At 31.4% G+C, this 25,034-nt stretch overlaps 3 protein-coding genes across 5 annotated transcripts; all 3 read left to right on the forward strand.

Moving 5' to 3' along the window:
- Window positions 1–3,466: 3,466 nt before the first annotated feature.
- LOC107006043 (14-3-3 protein 2) lies at window positions 3,467–5,954 on the forward strand. Its single transcript, XM_015204685.2, has 4 exons — window positions 3,467–4,143; window positions 5,099–5,221; window positions 5,394–5,510; window positions 5,624–5,954. Exons 1-4 carry the CDS (start codon window positions 3,673–3,675, stop codon window positions 5,675–5,677), a joined length of 765 nt encoding a protein of 254 aa, XP_015060171.1. The 5' UTR covers window positions 3,467–3,672; the 3' UTR covers window positions 5,678–5,954.
- A 241-nt stretch (window positions 5,955–6,195) lies between these two features.
- Window positions 6,196–9,123, forward strand: LOC107006055 (cytochrome c oxidase subunit 6b-1-like). Of its 3 annotated transcripts, none has more exons than XM_027913454.1 (5): window positions 6,196–6,663; window positions 6,912–7,178; window positions 7,273–7,355; window positions 7,444–7,525; window positions 8,831–9,123. In XM_027913454.1, the coding sequence occupies exons 1-5, from the start codon at window positions 6,622–6,624 to the stop codon at window positions 9,014–9,016; spliced, it is 660 nt and encodes a 219-aa protein (XP_027769255.1). In that variant the 5' UTR covers window positions 6,196–6,621; the 3' UTR covers window positions 9,017–9,123. The 3 variants fall into 3 exon arrangements, with proteins under 3 accessions (XP_027769255.1, XP_015060185.1, XP_015060186.1); XM_015204699.2 differs by having other exon boundaries at window positions 8,875–9,123; XM_015204700.2 differs by having other exon boundaries at window positions 8,887–9,123.
- Window positions 9,124–19,411: 10,288 nt separating this feature from the next.
- On the forward strand, window positions 19,412–25,017 carry LOC107006005 (protein FAM91A1-like). Its single transcript, XM_015204638.2, has 11 exons — window positions 19,412–19,487; window positions 19,675–19,823; window positions 20,288–20,405; window positions 20,665–20,761; window positions 20,914–21,020; window positions 21,236–21,358; window positions 21,464–21,614; window positions 21,962–22,022; window positions 22,321–22,703; window positions 22,857–24,399; window positions 24,659–25,017. Exons 2-11 carry the CDS (start codon window positions 19,696–19,698, stop codon window positions 24,885–24,887), a joined length of 2,940 nt encoding a protein of 979 aa, XP_015060124.1. The 5' UTR covers window positions 19,412–19,487; window positions 19,675–19,695; the 3' UTR covers window positions 24,888–25,017.
- The last annotated feature ends 17 nt before the right edge of the window (window positions 25,018–25,034 follow it).

Consider the following 25,034-nt stretch of genomic DNA (forward strand, 5'->3'; position numbering starts at 1 on the left):
TGTTTATCATCCTCATAAGGATTAAATAGATTCAAAATGCATAGAGCATATACAAGTATTATTATGCAAGTTGATGACTAGAATTGAAACTCTTGGCAATTATTTGCTTAAAGAAGTTGAAGTAAGGAACTTGCTGAAATCTTTGACCCTGAAGGGAAGATTCATAAAAGCAGATAGAAGAAATCATATTTCGTCAAGGTTTTTCTACACTCATGAGCTCCCAAGAATAGTGATATCAACATGCAAGAGGTATGTTCAAGTAACATTATTGTTGATTTATTCACCAAGTCTCTATCAACTACAACTTTCAAGAAGATGATGCACAAGCTTGGAAAACGAAGATTCTAGTCTCTGAATTGATGTTGTCATTAGGGGGAGTTAATACGCGATGTACTCTTTTTTCCTCACAAGGTTTTGTCCCACTGGGTTTTCCTTGTAAGGTTTTTAATGAGGCATCCGTAATGCGTATTGTTAGATATGTGTACTCTTTTTCCTTCACTTGATTTTTTTTCCACTGGGTTTTATCTAGTAAGGTTTTAACGAGGCACATAATCTACCGACATTCAAGGGGGAGTATTATAAACAATTTGTGTTATAGTGAATGTCTAATTATGTGGAGTCCTTGTAGGATATGGTTAAGAATCCTACTTGGGGACCAAGTAAGGTTTTCCCTATAAATAAAGGGTTTTCCTTCATTGTAAATAAGATTTGTGAAAGATCTCTGAATCCTGAATATACTTCAAGATAAATAAGAAGTCTTTTTTCTTCTCTCTACTTTCTTCTTCTTCTAAATTTATATAATTTCATAACACAAATATAAATATAAAAAGGTATATATTTACAATTATTTTACTTTTATAGAATATTTATTTAATTTTTCCTTGATATAATAGACAAGTAAAGATTTAGAGAGAGAGTAATTAATAATTGAAGTTGAGTGCTCCTTTGTGGGATCCTTTTTCCACCAAAGGTAATGACATGAATCTATGCCTAATTCACATAAAAAAATAGAATTTTCAATACTAAAAGGAACAAATGAAACCTACTTTTTCTCTCTCATAACCTTAGCTAGGTTTCATACTTTAAATCTATGATAACTATAGTCTATAAAAGTAGGGTGACAAATAAATGAGTTAGGCCAAACTTAGAACAAGTCAAAACGAATTAAATTAGTGAATGAATAATAATTCAATCCGTCTAAAATGTAGTTTTTTTTATACAGGTGATCACAACAAATATTTAATAACAACGGTCGTATATATATGTAATGTATATATAATGTATTGATAATGTACATATAGTGTACAACCGAATTTATGTGATATCAATGTCGGCACGCTTTTGATGAATTGACTATTTAAACTTTCACATTATTGATAAAAATTCGATTCTCCATCTTGTAATTTTCTTTTCTATTTTTTCTTCCGCAATAAAATAAATAAAAAAGAGACTACATGGGCTGATTCTTGAAAATGATATTAAAAAACTAGAAGTACTTATGTGGAATATAATAAACATATATGAATGAATGAGGCATGCCACTATCAAATTAAAGGAGTAGTTAAGCTTAAAATCACAATCAAGGAAACATCACCTTTTTCATATGTTTGAAAATGATCCAACATAATAGTGTAAAAGAAATATAAAAAATAAATAAATCCAAATATAAGTTTATTTAAATACTAAAGAAAACAAGACAACCCAAAATATCACAATAATAAGCACTTTTTAATTTTGACAACAAAGGTAGATTCAACTTTAAACACTTTTATCTTTCATTAAATTCAAAATGAATTATTTAGCAATGCTTTTGTATATCAAAATATTGACTTTTATGAAAGATGCTATATAAATCACAAAATATATCATGTGATGTTATATAGTGCCTTATTACTAGGACTATGATTTGGATACTCTACTTTTCTTCCTTTATACAACATTAGTGACTTGAGCAACTTGTGCAACAACTAGTCTATCTATTGGACCACCATTCGTGGCTCTCGTCTAGCATTTGTCTAGTATCCAATTTCTATTTTCATTCTCCTAACCCAAATAAATACCAATTGGTCTACATCACAAAGGCCACCTTACAAACAAAAAGAATGTAACTTTTCCTAAACCAAAAAATCACATGGCAATCAAACAAGTGGATTCATATGTATCTTAGTTATAATAAATTTTGTTGATTACTCAATATACTATTGAGTGAATCATATGAGAATTTTTTTGAGAATAAATATGTAAATTTACAGAAAAATAAATTATATATGCATGTGAATCATATCAACTACATATATAACAAATCTCGCTAACTTTTGTCAATATCTAACTTCCTCTCTCTCAATTTAGTATATTTGATAACAAAAATAAAATAAAATAACATATATATTTAAAAAATTTAATTTACGAAGAGATTCATAGTATTTTAAAAATACATGTAATAAAGGTACACTACTCTATCTGTTCATTTTTAATTGTCATGTTACATTTTTTGATAGTCAATTTAATTAATATTTAAAGTAAAATTAGATTATATAAATTCAATATTATAAATAAAAAATTTAGATATTTAAAAATTATACTAAAAGTACTATAAATTTAAATTTTTTAATATTAATATAATATAAAATATATATTATAAAATATTAGTCATTATTATTATTTAACTCTAAAAAAAATCGTGAAGGTATAATAATTAGTTTTTCATCCTAAAAACACACCTAGATTTAGGGCTGTGTATCGGCCGGTTCGGTTCGGTTTTGAAGTTTATCGGGTTGGCTTATTGGTTATCGGTTTGTAGAGATGCTAAACCGTTATAGAACCATTAAGATATTGGTTTATCGGTTATTGGTTTATCGGTTTTTAATCAATATCTATTTGGTTATCGGTTTAACCGTTAAGATTTGACACAAAAGAAAAAACATTGAAAATCACTTAGAAACAAGGTGACTAACCAAATAAACCATGCACTTGAGTTCACAAGTTACATTTTGCTTAAAAGCAAACAATTTTACATTGTAGAATAATCAAGTATTTGAAACAACCAAAAATAAAAGTAGGAAATTAAACTCTAAGTCGAGGACTTTATATACAAAATGGTATAAATATTATTATTTAATTTACTATCGGGTTATCGGTTAACCTGTTAAAAAAAAACTTTAAACCGCTAAGAACCGATAATTCGATAATAAAAAAAAATCAAAACAATCATCAAAACTACTAAATCAATAATCCAATAATATAAACCAATAACTTTTTTATCGATTCGGCTTATCGATTTCAGTTTGATTTTTAAAAGCCCTACCTAGATTGGTCAAAAGACTGGCCGGACGTGATAACCCACGTAATCGATTTCGACCCAATTATCTCTTTTGCCCATATCCGTACACTCACATCTTCCAAAAATCCAACTGGCAATTACTTTGTTTCCAAAAATTCCATAATGCCACAGCTCATATTAATCTTCCCAATTTTATTTTATTTTTTTAATCCTAAAATCTCTCTCATCCCCTAAATTTCAACACCAATAAAAAATTCCAAACAACAAATTCCCTTGTTGTTCTCACATAGTTTTAAATCCTCTCAAAGACGCACAAACTTTTCTCAGATCTCAAAAAAAAAAAAATTGCATTTGCATAAACAAAAAAGAGATCCCAAAATATTGAATCCATTATGGCGCGTGAGGAGAATGTGTACATGGCGAAGCTTGCTGAGCAAGCTGAAAGATACGAAGAAATGGTGCAGTTCATGGAGAAAGTTTCAACTTCATTAGGCTCAGAGGAACTTACTGTTGAGGAACGGAATCTTCTTTCCGTTGCTTACAAAAACGTTATCGGGGCTCGTAGAGCCTCTTGGCGTATTATCTCTTCAATTGAACAGAAGGAGGAGTCGAGGGGAAATGAGGAACATGTTAAATGTATAAAGGAGTATAGATCTAAGATTGAATCTGAACTTTCGGATATTTGTGATGGAATTCTCAAGCTCCTTGATTCTAATCTCATTCCTTCAGCTTCTAATGGCGATTCTAAGGTGTTTTACCTTAAAATGAAGGGTGATTATCATCGTTATTTGGCTGAATTTAAGACCGGAGCTGAACGTAAGGAAGCTGCTGAGAACACACTCTCCGCCTACAAAGCTGCTCAGGTATATCATATTAATTTTTATGTGTTTGATCTATTAGATTAAATGATGAAGATTCATGGATCTGTTAATAATATCTGCAGAATATGATTTTTATCTAATTTTTGAATAAATTGTACATGTAAATGAGGTGAGATTGTAGGTAGAGAAGACTATGGAAACAACTTCCTGTTTTGAGCAGACACAAATCACAATTGATTTTTTTTAAATTTTCAATTCATGATGGTCTTCCGTCTTAATTTGGACGTAGAGAGGTTGTTTACGATATTTTGATACATGAGCTGAATATCTCTAACAAATCATACGTATCTTTAGGGGTGTGTCCTTATAATTTGAGACGAAGGGAATAATATGTTTGTCATATATTTATCAGAAATTTGATGTTGATATGTCTTGAATTTAAGAGTAAATTGGCTTAATTCTCTGAACATTTGGAATTGGATACTGAATTATCAAAAGGTCACAAATGATCCTCGATTAAGTAGTCGTAAACATTTTAAGCAGTAGTATTGAATATATGTCTTTCTAGATCAGACCATATTATTGTTTCCATGTTCTCAGAGATCTGATGTTAATTTAGTTTAGATTTAGGTTTGAATTAAGAGTATGTTAATTTGATTCCCTCAATCTTTTGGATCAGAGAGATAATATCCCCTGTTGAATTGGATAAAGAACACTTTTTTACCTCTAAACGAAGGCCAAATGAAATAATCGTTGATGGAATTTTAAAAGGTCAGAGGCGATCCTCAGATAATTAGTAGTACTATGAATTATGACAAGTACTTGTATATAAATTTAAGCTTTATACCTCTTGTTTTTCTCCTTTAAGTTCACGCGACTTGTTTGTTTCACTCTATCTTACTTGACAAGTTACTGTTATTCTTTCGCGAAAAAAAAAGCCATGATGTTAAATGTTGTTGATCTTTCTGTGTCCTTATTTTGGTCTCAATGCCTGCAGGATATTGCAAATACTGAACTTGCCCCAACACATCCAATCCGACTTGGACTGGCTCTCAACTTCTCTGTGTTTTATTATGAGATTTTGAACTCTCCTGACCGTGCTTGCAATCTTGCTAAACAAGTAAGAATTTCTTCATATGGCAGTCATGTCTTAGTTACAAATTATGTTTTTCAGTTCAAACAAGGGCGTGTCACGTTTCATTAGGCATAGATAAATTTGTACCTCTTTTTTTTTTTCATCTCGACTGTGAAAAAGTACCTTAATTTTCATTTGTTATCTTTTGCGTGGCCAGGCATTTGATGAAGCAATTGCCGAGTTGGACACACTGGGAGAAGAATCTTACAAGGATAGCACTTTGATCATGCAACTTCTTCGTGACAATCTCACTCTCTGGACCTCTGATATGCAGGTAAATAACTCAGTTGTTGTTCTAAATAGCTTTTTGATTTATGTTGTTTCCTTGTAATCCTATCAGTTGTATTAATCGAACTCACGTGTTTGACTAACATGTCTCGATTGCAGGATGATGGTGCTGATGAAATTAAGGAAACCAAACCCGACAATGAACAACAGTGAGGGAACTGGTCCTCAGATTATCATTTGGCTTCTTTCTTCCTGGCTGTTTTTATTGGGAGAAGCTGCTTCTTTTTTATATCCTTTCTCCTGTCTTTCGGGTTTCCCTTTTTATCCGTGGCAACGAACAACTCTGAATATTGATGTTCAATTGTTTCATCTTTACTTCAATGTGGTTCTTTCTGGTGCTTAGTTTCTATGAAAGCATTTCAGTTGTATTTGTGAACTGGATTATAAAATGGTATATCCAAGTGATACTCAGCAATCGGGTCTTGTTATATTTGTTCCTTTCTTTTGTTCTTTTTCCTTAATTTTGGTTATATGACACATAGGTATGGTCTATTAGTTAACGTAGTGTGTATAATTTAAACTCCTAGCAGAGAAAAAAAATTACTCTCTCACATCTCACTTCATACAAACACAAATGTATACATGGGGTTTGTGTTTATATAAAGTGAGAGAAAATTGTATATACAAATACAAATGCATATATTTTTCATCTTATACATAATACGATCTTTTCCTGCCCAATTTTCTTTTGTCTTTCTCACTTTATACAAACAAAGATTATACAATTGATTCTTTTGATATGTATACCGAAACAAATTGCTTCTTTTATATATATGTATAGCGAAATAGGTTATGAAGCGCAATTATACAAACTATAGTTATAACATATGAATATAATTTTTGTGTTTGTTATATATGAAAGTTGCTTATATTTTTATCATCAACAAGCCCACTTAAAAGAAAAACTAAAAAGCCCAGCTTACTAAGCCCATTATCGACGGCTAACCAATAAAGCCCATAGGCCACAGTTTGGATATCTCCAACATGTTTAACCACTGATAGCCTGCCGGTTTGTTGCCTCCGTAGCTTCTACACACTCACTTTTACTCTAACTTTCTACCAATAAGCTTAAGGCCATCAGCTATTTTCCTTCGTTAATGGCCGAAGTAGACAACTCAAAATCTCCATCTTTATCTGAGGTACTTCCTTATTCATTATCTTATATTGAGTTTTGGTCGTTCAATTTAGTATTTTTTTTCGTTTGATAGTCGATGATTCATCTCTGCGGTGATTTTTCAATTGAAAGGAACATGGGTAGATTGTAGAGTATTCATGTATCGGATCTCACTAAATTGGATTGACGCCAGAGTTGATTTATTTTTAGTTTGTTCCACTGAGATTTTCTTTTATTTGTGATCGAAAATGACAATTTTTTGTTGAAACTCAGCAATATTTGCTGAAAGAGAAAGAAGAGAAATCCACCACAGTGGCTAATCCAGTGGAAGAAACTGAGGTTAAGGCCTCTTCAACTGCTCCATCTGAGGAAGATACTCCAAAAACTGAGGAAACCCCAGTAGTTGAGAGTAGTGAAGCTGTGCCTGCCACATCTGAAGAAAGCAGTGGAGCCTCTGACTCAACGACACCGGAAATTAATGAAGCTTCTCCTCCTGTAGAGGCTGAGAGTGAAAATCGTGATGAGACCCCTGAGATTAAGGTTAGATTGACTGGGCAATCAGTTTTGATTTTTGGTTATGGTTTATATCTTATCCATTGATTGTGTGTGGTTTTTGTCACGGTTGTCGAACTAGCTTGAGACTGCGCCTGCTGACTTCCGCTTCCCTACTACAAATCAGACAAGGCACTGCTTCACTAGATATGTTGAATACCACCGGTCAGTAGACATAACTGTACTGCCTTTGTATCTAATTTTGTAATCTATCCATGAAATACCAACTATATTTGGTTTGTATATTTTTCAGATGCATAGCTGCAAAGGGTGAAGGTGCTCCTGAATGTGACAAGTTCGCCAAGTATTATCGATCCCTCTGCCCTGGTGAATGGGTATGTTTTGTTTTGTATTTTGCATTTGCAAGATTGGATTATGTATGTATGTGTGTGTATATACCATGTACATATTAATATGTAGTGTATTACGTAATGTGTGTGTATGTATGTATATGCTTTTGGTTGTACGTGTGCCGTAATTCCGATGTTCAACTAATGTTGGGAAAATATGGGTAAAGTAGAAGTCACCAATTCACTTATAATGTTAATTCTCTCTTGGATTTGATTGGACGGAAGCTTTGAGGTTCTAAAGTGGAGTAGTGGTCTTGATTTTAAATTTGATTAAAATTGAGATAAAAATCACTAAATTTTGAAATGTTAATTTCTTGATTGGTTTAAAAGTAGAGTTAATGGTCAACGCCCCCCTCCTAAACTATCACTTGTTCGAGAGTGTCATACCTCAACTAATAATTGTTCACTTTACCTATCCAAACTAAACATACCTCAATATTGAATTGACCAAATATTTATTTCCTATCGATAACAGGTGCGTGTAGGCCAACTTAGTATCTAGGTTTGTTCTAATACAAAGGGAGTGATAGTTTAGGTATTCTGAATCCAAAACTTGCTTTATTAGCACTTTGCGAGTAAGCAATAAAGATTCTCGATGCTCTTTCTTGATAATAGTTCAATCCCAAAATGCGACAGCAAACCCTTTATACAAAACATTGATCAAAAGGATTTGAAACGCTTTTCAAATGATGGAAGTACAAAGGTGAAATTTGGAGAGTTAAAGAGACCAATTGGGTATTGACTTCTGTGTAGTCGAGTATTGTTTAAAAGTGGTCTGTAGTGGTGAGTTTAGTTGGTCTAAGAGAAGTCTTGGTATCACTTCTAGAGCTTTGTATTGGTATTAGTATTTTGATTGTAATTTGCACAAGGGTTGAGGATTTTAGCAGAGTGGTGCTCCAACTGCATGGCAAGGTCATTGCAGATGAGTTAGAAGCTTTTGCATCACTCATACTTGGGGCTGCGGTTGAGTTAGATATGACTTAGCAAGCCGTGTGGTTAAAAGCCATGCTCTGACATAATTTTTTAGACTAATCAAGTGAACACCACCAGTAGTTAGAAGATATGAATCTCTCTATGAGTAGGGGAAGCAACGTATGGAGCGTATGTGCCTATTCTAAAAATAAACAGATGAGTGAAAGCGTGTCCATTATTTTGAAGGGGCAAATGAGTTGTTGGCAAGTTTGATGATATTTGACCTCACAAGTCGCATCCCTCAACAAGAGGTGGCATAGACATTAGGATATAATGTGTTTCTTTACATGCTCATGACAATCTCCTCGTGTTTTTCAGCTTCTTTTGGTCTTTCCTTTTGACGATAACATGCTTTGCCTTAGTCGTGGCTGCAGATTGATAGATGGAACGAGCAGAGGGAGAATGGCACCTTTCCAGGACCACTGTAAACTGCATATTTTGGTTCCAACTCTAATGCATCTGAACTCTCAAATGAAAAGGGAGTTCTATGTGAACAAATTGTGATCAATAAAGTTTTACGTTTCTGATGGAATTAGTGTAACCTGATAATGAGTTAATTGTTTAGAGTCCTTTCTTGTGATTAAACTTAGAATATAAATTTCTTTACTAAACTCTTATACTTGTTAATCATCCAGTAGAACCTGTGACACTTCAAATGTTCTTTTAGAGAATCATAATCAATAAATCCTTTTGTTTTTTTAATCATTATACTGTTTATCTTCCTCTTGACGGAGAGCCTTGGAGCAACGTAAAGTTGTCTTTGTGTGGGTCAATGAGTAATGGGTCCGGCTCTTCCTTGGACTATACTTATAATATGAGGTGTTTTGTGTATCGGATTGGTTTTTTCTTCTACGGTCTGTCTCCCTTGTTTTGGTAATTTATGCATAAATCTTATATAATGACAAGTGTTGTAGTCCAGCTATCTATAGAAAGAGATGACATAAAATGAGACGGAGGAAGTATATGTTAAATGTAACTTTAAAAAGTTCTATTTTTTCGGGAAATTTATTAGGTAGATAGAGATGATTAAAAAAACAAGTTTTTCAGATGTAATTCAGCATTATGGTTGTAAAAAATTATAGGGAAAAGGGTCAAAATTACCCTTAACTTTATTTTATTGGTGGATTTTATTCTTACCGCTAAAACTAGTTATTTTTAATCCTGTGTCAATAAACTTAACAAATTGGATTTATATGACACCACCAAGATGCTTATCAATCGATTTGATCTGAACATGATGATTAGGTTTGTAGCATGAAAAACTGATAATCAAATTAATACAACTTCGATTATCAAATAGGATATCGAGTTATTAATTATCAATCGTTAATGATTTAGTTATCGAGTTAACCAATAAAAGTGTCTCGATCATTTTATATAAGTTTGTTAAGCTTAGGCAGGAATAACTTATGTTATATTTGTGAAGATGACCAACACTAGGCCCAACTACGAAAGATGAGAACTCCCAAATAAAACAAACGGATGATTCTATGCGCAAATTTTCTATTAAAATTTAAATTATTTAGCTTTTGAAAAATGTAAAATATCACATAAATTGAGACAATGAAAATTAGTTGAATACCAAATGTAAAGAAAACACAACTTAGAGAGAAACAAAAGCAAAAGGAGGTAGCCTACCAAGGTTGCTGGTCAAGTTTAGATCCTTTTCTGTTGGAACAAGTAAACTTTATAATAACAAGAAATAAAGATAATACGCCAACATAATCGTGGAACTATTTCCCTAATATTATTTTCAATAATTTTAATTTACTATGGATGTACTATAATCTCACATCATTAAGAATAACCCAATATGTTTTTTTGTCTCATAAATTATTTTCAAATGTAAAGTAAGTAAGAGTGCCAAAAAGAATTTATAACAATAAATTATTAGTCTAATTCTTGTACCCTTTCTCTTCTTTGTTTCTTTACGATTATAACATAGTCGATGAAATCCTACTAACTGATGTGTAAAAAAAAAGAGTATTATACTAATTTTATTATTATCCGTAAAGATAGAAATAAACAATTTTATTAAATGAGAGTTATTTATTTTTAACACTCACTTTCACATTCATATCTTTTCAAAAAGTCACACCATTAAAAACTATTTTTAAATTTTATAGTAGACTTTGTTTTCACGCCTAATAAATATATACATTAAAAACAATTATATTATTTGTTATGACAATACACCTTTTATGAAAAAATAATCTCCATATGAAATGTGCCTATTTAATTAATTAATTTTGAAAAACAGAACACGTGGTTTTGATTATAGAAGACATTGTAGAATAAATAGTACTTAATTAAAGAAAAATTCTTTTGGCGAGAAATTAAATTTGATCAGAATTATAGAATAACATATTTCACACTATGTCATTTTACTTTTTTACATATTTTTTTTTAATTCTAATATTTTTAAATTAAAAAAATAAAAAATATATTAATTTATTTTAAAATAAAAATAATATTATAGACTTACCGTTAATTAATTAGTACTAGTAAACAATTTCATTTTCTGCGTAATTGACATCATGATTTTCTTCTTTTTTCTTTTTCTAGGCATGCAGAAGTACTCAACTTTAATAGATCTTATAAGAAATTGCTGAGAACTTACCATAATTATAATTGAAAATTTATTCTAAGCATGCATGGAAAATGTTGAACATTTCATATATAAATAAGTTTAATTTCTGCAGAAAAAGCAAATCATGAAATAGTTAAAAGTCCTAGTATATGACTAGGCAAAGTTTTTGTTAGTTAGAAGTGTATTACTAAACCAACCTTAATAATGATATTTCGAAACTCTAAATTTGACTACTATTACTTTATATATGAGACGAAGTAATACATGTTTAGGAGCTAATTACTTAGATTTACGCAAGATTTCAATATTATTAATTTTATCAGAATGTCGATATCAAATACATGTATCTCGGATATGTGAAGTCAAAATTAGGAGTAATTTGTTCTAGATAACTATATCCGAGTAGATTTTTACATGCACACGACTCTCTCACTTGCCTCTTCCCTGTCTCGCTCGTCACTCTCCTCTCTCACTCACCTCTTTTCCTATGTATCTATATTTCAGAATGTATCAAGTATCGCAAATACATGTATCTAGTATGATTTGAATATATATATATATATATATATATATATATATATATGAGACATAAACTATTGTTTTCGCTTTTTTCTGAATTTTAGTATATTTGGTAGCAAAAATAAATGCATAATGTGTATATGACTTGAAATTTGGTATGAAATCACTAGTAAGTAAGACATGATATATGTAACTATTTTAAATTATAGGAAGAATTAGTAAATATGCTAAAATTGTTTGATTAATTAGATAGCTTATCAAAAAAAAAAATACAACTTTCTTGATTTGCTATGAACAATTAAAATGAAACATATATTTTTAATACAGGGCCAAGTAAAATGAAATGGAATATTTACATAGGGGTTTATTTTATTAAACTAGCCTTATTAATGTTTTAGAAATCTAAATTTGACTATTGATATTTTATGTAGATATTTAACTATAGAAGTAGTATTAAAAAAAAAAAATAAACATCTCTTAATTTTTTTAATTGGTAGATAAAACATCTATACTTAATATAGGGGTCAAGTAATATAAATTGGAAGAAGTACATGATTATAAAAGGTATAATACATAAAGTGCTTTTTAACTTGACTTCAAATCATATTTATGCCCTTCAATTTTGGATTTGCACAAATAGACACTTAAACTTGTATAAAGCTGAACAAATAGACACGCATGTCCTACATGTCATTTTTTGTCCTACGTGGTGTCCTACGTGTATTGTGTCATGTAGGACTCATGTGTTTATTTATTTAAAAGTTGGATTAGTTAAAGTGTCTGTTTGTGCATTATGAAAGTTAAAGGTCAAAGTTAAAATTTGAAGTCAAGTTTAGAGTCTAATATATGTATTATGCCATTATAAAACTTTTGAAACTTGTGATTTTAAACTAGTCAAAACATTTAAGCTACAAATATTTCCCATCAAAAAAATATTGAAATATGCCAATCTTTTTCAATCACACTAATAAAAAAACACCAAACAAATTGAAATAAAAGAAACATAAATTAGTCATATTGAACCAATAAAGGTATAGAGAAATAGTAAGTACTCGTTCATTCTAATATTTTCACAATATAACGTTTCGACACAAATCTAAATTCGAATATCCAACTAATAAACGTGTGTCTATTAAATGAAGTTTCTTGGAGAGTCATTATCGACACTTGATCTGTTCACCAGCATGACAACAACCTAGAGACAGTACATCTATGTTGTGGTGTTAGATCTCAGTTTTATAATTATATTTGTCTCATCATTCCGTACAAAAGTACTAAANATATATATATATATATATATATATATATATATATATATGAGACATAAACTATTGTTTTCGCTTTTTTCTGAATTTTAGTATATTTGGTAGCAAAAATAAATGCATAATGTGTATATGACTTGAAATTTGGTATGAAATCACTAGTAAGTAAGACATGATATATGTAACTATTTTAAATTATAGGAAGAATTAGTAAATATGCTAAAATTGTTTGATTAATTAGATAGCTTATCAAAAAAAAAAATACAACTTTCTTGATTTGCTATGAACAATTAAAATGAAACATATATTTTTAATACAGGGCCAAGTAAAATGAAATGGAATATTTACATAGGGGTTTATTTTATTAAACTAGCCTTATTAATGTTTTAGAAATCTAAATTTGACTATTGATATTTTATGTAGATATTTAACTATAGAAGTAGTATTAAAAAAAAAAAATAAACATCTCTTAATTTTTTTAATTGGTAGATAAAACATCTATACTTAATATAGGGGTCAAGTAATATAAATTGGAAGAAGTACATGATTATAAAAGGTATAATACATAAAGTGCTTTTTAACTTGACTTCAAATCATATTTATGCCCTTCAATTTTGGATTTGCACAAATAGACACTTAAACTTGTATAAAGCTGAACAAATAGACACGCATGTCCTACATGTCATTTTTTGTCCTACGTGGTGTCCTACGTGTATTGTGTCATGTAGGACTCATGTGTTTATTTATTTAAAAGTTGGATTAGTTAAAGTGTCTGTTTGTGCATTATGAAAGTTAAAGGTCAAAGTTAAAATTTGAAGTCAAGTTTAGAGTCTAATATATGTATTATGCCATTATAAAACTTTTGAAACTTGTGATTTTAAACTAGTCAAAACATTTAAGCTACAAATATTTCCCATCAAAAAAATATTGAAATATGCCAATCTTTTTCAATCACACTAATAAAAAAACACCAAACAAATTGAAATAAAAGAAACATAAATTAGTCATATTGAACCAATAAAGGTATAGAGAAATAGTAAGTACTCGTTCATTCTAATATTTTCACAATATAACGTTTCGACACAAATCTAAATTCGAATATCCAACTAATAAACGTGTGTCTATTAAATGAAGTTTCTTGGAGAGTCATTATCGACACTTGATCTGTTCACCAGCATGACAACAACCTAGAGACAGTACATCTATGTTGTGGTGTTAGATCTCAGTTTTATAATTATATTTGTCTCATCATTCCGTACAAAAGTACTAAAAAGATGCTTCTACAACGTACGTAATAACAAACGCATAAATATATTATATAGATCTCAAAAGTTGTCATATCATACTCAATCCAATTTCTATGAATAACAAAATATATGCTAATTTTATCTTTATATTATGATATAAAAAATTTATTTTTGATAGACCTTTTGTTACTCGAATGTATTTCTCAAAATTCATCAATTAAAAAAACTACACATAATAATTTTAATTTGTACATTGCGTTGTATGCTCTTATATTTGGGATATACATAAAACAATGATACATAATGTTATACACAAAAATATTTGAATCATATCCCTTTGTTTCAAAATAATCCTACCTTCTATATGTGAAAGATAATACATAATAGCAACATTTTTGTCGTATAAAATTAAATATATACCTTTATTAGCTAATATAGCTATGTATTTGGTCATTGGTCTGTCACTATTTTGTTCGTAGCTAATGAAAATCTATCGCGAATTTGTTGCTAAGTAAGATTAGGAACGAATTTTATTGTATAGCTATAAATTTTTTATATCGCTAAATCTAAATTTTTTTTTATAGTACCCCAATAACCAAACAATGGATTAATAAAATCCCAAACTTAATTTTGAATGGTTATAATATAACATGTAAATAAGTATGAACTTTAATATTTGTAGAATATGCAAGTTGATCTCTTTGTCTCGAGCATATCTTGAATTAAGAATATTATAAATAGCCACATCACAATTTCCTTAATGAAAATTATAATTCATACATAATATATTTCGAAATTATATTATGTATTACATGATCAAATCACAATCTTAAAAAAAATAATTATGAATCTCATGTTCGACAATTTAAGTTGTCACCCTTTCTTTTGTTATGGGTAGACTTTGTATACGCATTGAAAATATTCACTACATAAGTATAAATAATCAATTTTCGAACCCAATAAATGAAATAAATTATGATACAATTAATCATAAACCGGAATCAATAAAATTCAAATCTAGAATCCGTCTCTGCCCCATCTTCACTAGTTTTTGTTTTTCCTTGGATGAAGCAATTTAGAAAGAAGTCCTCTTTTCTTATCCTTATTATTATTCCCATTCCCCTCACTAGATGTAACAAAAACAAGTGACCTACTCTTTGTAAGCACATTAATATTACCACCACCACCACCACCATTTCTCAAGGTAGCCATAGTCTTCATCCTTCGATACGCGGGGGAAGAACATGATGATACATCAGAAGAAGATGAAGATGATAAAGAAGACAACGACGATGAAGAAGAACAAGAAGAAGTTGTATTTGTAATACGTGAAGTTTTCGAAAGCTTAGAGAGCTTTTCACTTAGACAAATAGAACAAACTCCGGGTGATTGTTGGTGTTTTGAATGTTTTTTGCATATGATAATTGTTTTAGGCTTTTTTGCTTTGTTGATTTGTTGATTTTTGAAAATTCTCCATTTGTTTTCCATTAGTATTTTTTGAGAGGGATTATGGAGATGTGTGTGTATATATATAGAATGAAATATTTAACATGCATGGTGGTTTCGTTGATATTTCATGTGAGTTTCATTGTGTGTTTCGTATTAATATGAAAAATTAAAATGTATTATTAAATGACTTTTTTTGACGAGTTGTCATTTGTTGAGATTTGGAAAGGTGGCCCCAAAATAAAGAAATAGAAAATTGAAATTAAAAATAGAATAGTCAATATTTTTGGTAGGCAAGAAAAGTGGTCTAAGTAGGAATAAGTGGGTTTGTAGGTGCAAAATTATTTACATAATTAGGTTATGACTTATATAATTTTGATATATGTCATGATAATATATGCAAAAAAAAATATTTATGTATATTATCAAATTACTCAAATGAGTAGTTATATATTGAAAAAGTTATTGTGGTACGGACTAGTTATTTTTCAGTTCGACAATTTAAAATTTTATTGTTGTGGAGTTTCAAATTATGTAGATGCACTTTTTAATTTTATGCATAAGAGATCTGATCATTTTGTAAGTGTTCAAGAGATAAATTTCATGATATTGACTATTGTTACGAGTAGTTATAGATTGAAAAGTTATTGTTTTATGGGCTAGTCATTTTTCAGTTTGATAATTGAAATTTTTATTATTGTGGAGTTTCAAATTATGTAGCTGTACTTTTTATTTTTACTCATAAGAGATCTAAACTATTCATTTCGTAAGTGTTCAAGGGATAAATTTCATCATATTCACTATTTTTTACATTATTGGAATTGCAAAGTTCGTTACTACTATTTGTGAATATTACCTCCTAAAATATAAGTAGATGTAAATGTCCATAATAATTATATAGAATTAACAATATAAAATAATGTAAATTACTTACTACACAAAATTAAAATATATTAATGGTGTAAAACTTCTTCACATTATCAGCGTACATAAGTTAAATAAATAATTAATATGAGAAAACTAATAATTATGTTTTTAGTAGATTATTAATCAAACTACACTATTAGTAGAGACTTTTTACACTATCAACTATGTAAGTTAAATTTCTATAGAAACTTGAAGCACAGTCTAATGATGAAGAGAAAAACATACTTTTTGTTTACACTATATACATATATGTTAATCAAACTTTTAATGAAATGATAAATATATATATATATGTGCAAAAGATACAGTTTATATCCTATGTTATTAGTATTAAATACTTCTACTTCAAGATTTTGTGGAGAAAAAAAATAAGGCAAATAAATAGTAGGTGAAATTTGACGGTGAGGATGACTTTGGACCATAACAATTAATTTCATATTTCTTATATATTTTCCATTTTAAAATTATAGGGTCGCTAGACGATTAAAATTCTACCATCCTAATTATTAAAAATTTCAAGGTCAAGTAGAAGCGCCGCACCTAAAAATGAGTTTTATAATATGCGAATTCAAATTTAATTAAATTTCAATACATTTATCAAATACCATAGGAGAAACTCCTCTAAAAAAGATTCAAATACCTTACCTCTAACAAATTTAATTTAAATTTTAAATAAAACGTTTTAAAATAACTAATCTTATTTATTTCCTTTTTAATATTCTCTAAGATATGTTCATTGACTTTATTTTTTAATATTTTAGAAGATGACAAATATATGAAAGTAAGCAAAAATAAGGTGGCGCCCTCCTCTCCCAACAACGGCAACTCATTCAACCACTAAACTTTGTCACCCTTCAAAGTTGGCAAAGCAGTCAATAAAGCCAATACACAAAGAAATAGCAACGAAATTGCTTTTTATTGCTTTGATGAGGGAAATTTAAAAAATTATTTGCTATGAAATTGAAAGAAAAATAAGTTTTTGTTTTGAGTTGTAAATTATTTGCTATGGAATTTATTTTTATCATATGAATGAAAATGTCAATAAATTACAAGTGGAAATAGTATTTCAATATTTCACTTCAGGTAAAATGGCAAGGTCCAGTATTTAAACCTATTCGGGGTTCATATTGGAAGTTTGAATAAATCTAAATTTATATCGGAAGTCTCATATTGGGGGATAAAGTGATCCCTAACAAAGCCGATTTTGTACCTAAGGAAACTCGAATCCGAAACACCTGGTTAAGAATGAAGGAGTACTTATTACTCTACTATAATCTTTGCTAGTTACTTGTATGAATTTGAATTTTAGGACGATTACGTTATAATATTTGAACTTTTATCAATGAAATTTCAGGGATAACTTGTAGAAATCTCATTAGTTTAGGATTAAATCACTTAGATACACGCTAGTTTGAGTATTATGAATCTTATCATATTTTGGTGTATCTAGATGCATCTAAATACATATATTTCGGGATAAATAAAATCAAAACTATGCGTAATTTGTTTTAAATACATTGTATCCAAATGGATTCACATGTATCTGTGATACATAGACAAATTTGGCTCGCCTCCTCCTATCTCGCTCGTCACTCTCATATCTCAATTGTGTATACATATGAACCACACCAGACATATCTAATGTGTTTCTGTTACATGTATCTGTGATACAAAGACAAATCTAACTCATCCCCCTTTTGTTCTCGCTCGCCTTTCCCTATTTTACTGTATCTAGTGACAAAAATATGTGTAGTTGGATCTGATTTACAAAATATAAAATTATCGAATAATTAAATAAAATATATACAATTATTTCAAATTATAAAAAGAAATTAATAAATATAATAAAAATATTTGTGTAATCATATCGATTCTATCAAATTTCAGGATAGGAATACAGCATGTTAGACATGAGAAGGATTTCGATTGGCAAAATAAAGGGGAAGAAGACTGGAATTCACGTCAATATTGATTAGTAAAAGTTCAAAGTCATAATACATGAATAATATTCAAATTTAGCCACAAAGCAAGTAATTATATTCAAAATTGAACCTTTTTTAGATCAACTAGCCCTTAGTCTCATGTAATTAACTTAACATTTCAAACTCATCTTCAATGTATTCCGTAGTGGTATATAAAAAAGCATAATACATAAATATATTCTTTAATTTTATTTTATTTTATATTTATGCCCTAAAATTTTGAGTTAGCATAAATAGACACTTAAACTTGTATAAAGTTGAACAAATAGACATATAAGTTTTACGTGTCACAATACCCGTAAGGACACAAATTTTCATATCGAATGTCATGTAGGACGCTTGTGTCTATTTGTTTAGTTTTAAACAAGTTTAAATGTCTACTCGTGCACACCCAACGTTGGAGGGCATAAATGTAAAATGAGACCAAGTTAAAGGGCATATTTATATATTATACCTATAAAAAAAATGTCCAGATAATCATTTTGGTAAGTCCAAATATTCAACTAAGTCATAAAATTTTTAATTAAAATTAAAAAGAATGGTAATCGAAATCTTAATTGCGTCACGTAAAGTGTTGCATTTGCAGCTAACAAAAAAGTTTTAAAAAAAATGTATGGTAACTATTTTTTGAGTTTCGTAACTAAACTAAAGATAAAACAGGCGACTTTTTAACTATCAATTTCCTACTTAAAATATCACCGACGTTCATCTAATTACATTTTATCGTTATAATTTAACGGCAACTAACGACCACATGGAGCAAAAAGGAAAAGAATGAGTCCCACTTTGGTAAATTCAAAGCTTCCCTCCTTCTCTGCCACCATCAATCTCGGATCTTTATTATTTATTTTAATTTTATTTTCAATTTTGATTTCACAGAATTCTCTAAACCAAAATATTTCTTAATTAAAATTTCTGAATATAATCATAATCTTTGATTATGATTTGATGCATTTTTGTGGCGGAATCAGAAATTTATACCGTGTCTGCCTCTGTTGACAAGTAAGTTACACTGTCTTCAATTAATCAGTGGTGAAATCAGAAATTTATTCTATTATGATCACTACATTAGGATTTATCCTATGTGTAGGAAGGCATTCAACAATTCATACATAATTTTGAAAAAGACGTTATTGCATATTACAGTTAATTTTCCGATGAAGGAGATTCAGTTGAATATATGTTGCAGGTAGTAGTAGTAGGAATTAAAATGATGCACGTATTGGCGAGTGTCGAAGAACAGCTGATAGTAAAATCAATCAAAGAAGAATGCAACTGGGAGAATCTCCCAAAGAGGCTTCAAGCCGCTCTAAATTCCAAAGAAGAATGGCATAAAAGGTTTGTTTTGTTTTGTTTTAGTAAAATACCATTTGTGGAATGGTTGAGTTATTGTATAATGTCCAATATGAAGAGGTCACCAATTCATAGGTACCTTACGCGTTAGATAACAATAATAATATACTCAGTATAATATCAACAGGTGAGGTCTGGAAGGTAGAGTGCACTCAGACCTTAAGATGATAAGATAAACGAAATGGAAGAAACTAACATGTAGTATGGATAGAAAAAAGTACAAATTTCGGCAACATAATAACCCTCTGCCCTCATACTCGACCTCCACACCCTCGTGTCCAAGTGTCATGTCCTCGATCGGTATCATGATTGTGATTTATGTTGTTGCACTCATATCAGTTCCTCCAAAAATGCACTGCTATCATAACATTGCATCATAAATCATTATTTCCTCTCATGATTATTCATTCTACCACTAAAAATTTACTAGGTAACTAGTGTTTATGCAGGATAATCGAACATTGCATAAAAAAGAGACTTCAGTGGAACACTAGTTTTGCAAGTAAAGTTTGCAAAGAAGGTGAATACTATGAAGAAATGTTGCGTTATCTACGAAGGAATTTAGCGGTGTGTATTGCTTGAAATCACTTCTCATATTTTGTAATACATATGTTTTTATCTGCAATTTGCTTACAATTATGCAGTTATGTTATAAAAAATATTGACAGGGATGAAAGAAAGATTTTTATCAACTAATATATGCTTATTTACTTAAGATTTATTTCTATGTTGATAAATTATTCTTTGAGACTTTTACCTTGGAATCGTTATCTTACAAGTTACAAAATTCAGTTCATAACGTACTACGTTTGATTTGTGCCTGCAGCTCTTCCCATATCACCTAGCGGATTATTTTTGCCGTGTCATGAGGATGTCTCCTTTCAAATACTACTGCGACATGTTATTTGAGGTCATGAAAAATGGTAATTGGCCATGTTTTTCCTTTTATTGAAACAGAAAAGTCGTAGCACAGATAGTTCTGATACTATCGCTTGAGTGGATTGTGTTTCTAATGTTCTTAACTTAAAGTTAGAGTGTATCATTTCTTTCTTTCTTCTCTCAATTTTGAATGCAGAGCAACCTTATGACAGCATCCCGAATTTTAGTGCTGCTGATGCCTTACGGCTCACTGGAGTTGGAAGAAATGAATTTATCGATATCATGAATAAGTGCAAGTCTAAGGTATTGTACAGAAAAAAAAGTTATGGCTAACTGCTACACTGTTCTAATACATTTTATGGTATATAGAAGATAATAGTTTGTGCAACTCTTTGGTCATGGTAACTGGAGTTGGAAGAAATGAACTTATCGATATCAGCATGCTAAGCTCGATTGCTCATGTTGAGACGAGTGAATTCTTTTGTTGTTTGTCTAACTTAATTTTTGGAGCTTGGCAGAAAATTATGTGGAAACTGAACAAATCAATAGCGAAAGAACTGTTGCCTACGCAGCCAGTGGACTTTGTTATTGAGCCATGGTGGGCAGTTTGTCTAGTCAACTTTACTATGGAAGAATTTAAGGCAAGTTGACATAGACATTCCATTCCTCCATAAAACGTAACATTCCGCTTCCTTTGTGATTGATATGTGAGGCTTATCTCATGCTCTTTGTTCTTCTTCTTACAGAAATTGACTGAAGAAGAAATGGCAACAATAGATAAAATCTGTGAGGAAGCAAATTCTTTTGTTCTTTTTAATCCGGAAATTATAAGAGGTCTACATCGACATGGACTAGTGTACTTTGATGTTCCTGTCTATGCTGATGATCGCTTTAAAGGTAATTCGTAAATTCAGATTTGGTTTAGAAGTGTTTTTGTTACTTGTTTTTCTTTTCTCGATTAGTCATTCTTGGCTTGACGATGTTCATTTTTGTTTCAACGAAAGCTGGTAATCATAATTGATTATCATCATCTAGTAGTTATACTTGGAACATAATGGATATTAGTCTTCATTCTTCTGCTCTATCCACGTCTTCATTTTCAATATATCTAGCTAACGTAAAAATTGTCTCGACTATACATACATCAAAAAGATTTCTGGCCTTATTGCACACTTATGCTTTCTGTTAAATTTTTTTTTATTTGAGACATTAGGGTGTTGATACACACTATTAGTCTATTACAGTTTCCAGGCTTGAGGGGTTCGTTTCAAACCGAGAGCAGTCTTATGAAGATCCCATTGAGGAGTAAGGCATTTCTCTTAAACAAAAGAGTTATCATATTATGTTTCTTTATATATCGATTGTGGTCAATAGAAGGGAGTCTCGGGGTAACTGGTAAAGTTACTGTCACGTGACTAGGAGATCACGGGTTTGACCTATGGAAACAGTCTCTTGTAGAGATGCAGGGTAAGACTGCGTAGGATAGACCCTTGTGGTCCTACCCTTCCCCGGACCCTATGCATAGCGGGAGCTTAGTTCACCGGTATTCCCTTTTCTTGTATCGATTGTGGTCAAGATATAATTTGTAAACCTCATTATCCAGGTTGCTGTATGCTGTTTTTGTGGTTTCAAGTGAGCATTCAACTGTTGCTGAGTTATCGACAACATTACAAGCTGATCTTTCTCAATTGCAAGCAGCTGCTTCTTTTGCTTGCCGATTAGGATGGGCTATCAAACTAATCGATCCATCTTCTATTCTTCAAGATTCTAATGTCCCGGGGTCACCTAAATGTATCCTCAGCGACGAAGAAGATGGTTCAAATGCTAGCTTGGTCTTTGCAAATGCATCCACTGATGGCAATGCTTTTCAGCATGGAGAAATTCCATGGGCAGAAAATAATATCTCGGGGTCTGGTTATGGTCGAATTGCTTTCCTTGTTGATGCTAATATTACTTCGTATCTTATGATGGGATCTGTATCACCAGGTATCGCTTCTTCTTCTAACTTTTTCATATCCACTACCAAATGAACATTAAGACTTACTAAATATCGTGTTATACCGCATATCCCATTCAGCTGTAAGGATATTATGTGATCCTTTCCCAGTAGTGCTTTGAAGCATCTCTTTTCTTCTTCAGGTCTGAAATCTCACGCAGTGACGTTATATGAAGCTGGAAAACTTGGTCATGCTAGCATTGCAGATCTTTGTAATGATTTGAGCACACTAGAGGGTGCAGTATTCGAAGGCGAACTGCAGGAGTTTGCCAATCATGCATTTAGCCTTCGGCATGTCCTGGAGTGTCTAACATCAGGAGGGGTTCAAGCTGAAGAAGTCGAAAAGACCACTATTGTTTCTCGTCCAAGTGATGATACTACTTCCTTGATGGATATTTCTGTTACTGAAAACTCGGGAGATTCTGCTACAAATGAGTTTGAGATAAATGATGAGAATTCGGTACATTCTGGAACACCCAAAGAATGCACTGATGAGAGAAAACATCTATCTGGTAATTCTTCCAGTGATAATATATATTCTAAGACTGATGAGAAGTCGGTATGTACTGAAGATTTAGACACTGCGAAAGGCTTAAAGAAACAGAAGAATCATCGTGTGGATATTCTCCGTATTGAAAGCTTGGCTGCTCTATCACCGGCTACTTTAGATCGTCTATTTCAGCGTGACTATGATATTGTCGTATCCATGGTTCCCATTCCTCCTTCTGTTTTGCCAGGAGCAAAAGGCCCTGCTCATTTTGGACCGCCTTCACCCTTGTCTATGACGCCTTGGATGAAGTTGGTGCTGTATTCTGCTATGACTAGTGGACCTCTCTCTGTTGTTCTAATGAAAGGCCAATGTTTTAGAATGCTTCCTGCGCCGTTAGCTGGTTGTGAGAAAGCACTTGTCTGGTCATGGGATGGATCTTCTATTGGAGGTTCGGGGAAGATGTCGGAAGGGAACTTAGTGAAAGGAAGTATACTTTTACATTGTGTAAATTCACTTCTCAATCATTCAGCTGTTCTTGTACAGCCACTTAGCAGATATGATCTTGATGAGGCTGGAAGAGTTGTTACTTTGGATGTCCCTTTGCCCTTGAAAAACTCGGACGGTTCAACGCCTCAGATAGGGGAGGAATTAGGATTGTCCAACAAAGAGATGTTGAATTTGAACTCATTATTATCTGGTTTAGGGAACAAAATGAGCTTTTGGACCGTTGGTTATATTCGTCTATTAAGACTTCACAAAGGTAGACTCATGGAAAACCTTGCACCAGATGATCATGAGATGTATGAATGGGTTCCACTAAGCGTAGAATTCGGTATCCCACTGTTTAGTCCAAAGCTGTGCAATAATATATGTAAGAGAGTAGTCTCGTCGCAGCTACTCCAAACGGACTTACTCACAGAGCATCATAATGAAATGCAAGACTTAAGAAGGAGACTACGAGACGTTTGTGCTGAGTATCAAGCCAATGGTCCAACCGCGAAACTCCTTTACCAAAAAGAACAGTCTAAAGATGCAGCATCCCGGCATCTTATGACCTATGCGAGTAGAAGGTGGAACCCCCTGGCTAATCCTTCTTCTCCCATTTCTTGTCCCACTAGCAAAAGCCAGAGGCTGAAACTTGCTAATCGACAAAGATGTCGTACAGAAGTTCTCAGTTTTGATGGCAACATTCTGAGGTATGTCCTGATCAAACTCTTTCACATTTTCACAGAAACAAGTTTTCTTTGCTAATTGCTACCTCCCTCCCAATTCACGTGTCTTAGTCAAGTCGAGCTAGCCTTTTGGGAGACAATAGGCTAGCTCGACTTGACTAACTTATAGATTATATTATTACCGTGGTGTCGACCATGACTTTCAAAAGTTGATTTCTTATTTAGTCATTCAGCTAATAGTTATTATCTCAGGAAGTTAATGGTTATTAAAATGAACTTGCAGATCATATGCCCTGCCTTCTATTTACGAGGCAGAGGAATCGCCTTCAAAAACTACTAAAGTTGATCAAGATGATACTGACACTAAAGAATTGATTCACCCTGGTGCAAATCTTTTATATGATGGATCTGAACTACGCCCTTTCGAGATAGGTGCTTGCCTGCAGGCTCGTCAACCTGTTTATTTAATCGCGGAGGCCTCTGCAGCCTCGGCATTTTATTCAGTTAAATAGTGATATTTCCCAGGTGCATTATGGAATTTGAAATATATTTTTTTTCAAGCATGCTAATTGTTGATGGTTCATCGACTATATAGAGTCCTTTCTGTTGTTTTGATCACAACTTGGGAATATTTTGAGGTAAATAAAGGAGATTTTTCG

The sequence above is a fragment of the Solanum pennellii genome, chromosome 12, assembly GCF_001406875.1.
Source record: "Solanum pennellii chromosome 12, SPENNV200".
In the NCBI taxonomy this organism is placed as follows: Eukaryota; Viridiplantae; Streptophyta; class Magnoliopsida; order Solanales; family Solanaceae; genus Solanum; species Solanum pennellii.

Excerpts from the sequence above, each read along its gene's own strand:
- LOC107006055 (XM_027913454.1), top strand. The coding sequence starts at position 6,622 with ATGGCCGAAGTAGACAACTCAAAATCTCCATCTTTATCTGAG. Across the intron at positions 7,179-7,272 it reads ATGAGACCCCTGAGATTAAG|CTTGAGACTGCGCCTGCTGA; the intron begins GTTAGATTGACT and ends TTGTCGAACTAG. Across the intron at positions 7,526-8,830 it reads CCCTCTGCCCTGGTGAATGG|CTTCTTTTGGTCTTTCCTTT; the intron begins GTATGTTTTGTT and ends CGTGTTTTTCAG.
- LOC107006043 (XM_015204685.2), top strand. The coding sequence starts at position 3,673 with ATGGCGCGTGAGGAGAATGTGTACATGGCGAAGCTTGCTGAGCAAGCT. Across the intron at positions 4,144-5,098 it reads CCGCCTACAAAGCTGCTCAG|GATATTGCAAATACTGAACT; the intron begins GTATATCATATT and ends CAATGCCTGCAG. Across the intron at positions 5,511-5,623 it reads TCTGGACCTCTGATATGCAG|GATGATGGTGCTGATGAAAT; the intron begins GTAAATAACTCA and ends TCTCGATTGCAG.
- LOC107006005 (XM_015204638.2), top strand. The coding sequence starts at position 19,696 with ATGATGCACGTATTGGCGAGTGTCGAAGAACAGCTGATAGTAAAATCA. Across the intron at positions 19,824-20,287 it reads AAAGAAGAATGGCATAAAAG|GATAATCGAACATTGCATAA; the intron begins GTTTGTTTTGTT and ends GTGTTTATGCAG. Across the intron at positions 22,023-22,320 it reads TATGAAGATCCCATTGAGGA|GTTGCTGTATGCTGTTTTTG; the intron begins GTAAGGCATTTC and ends CTCATTATCCAG.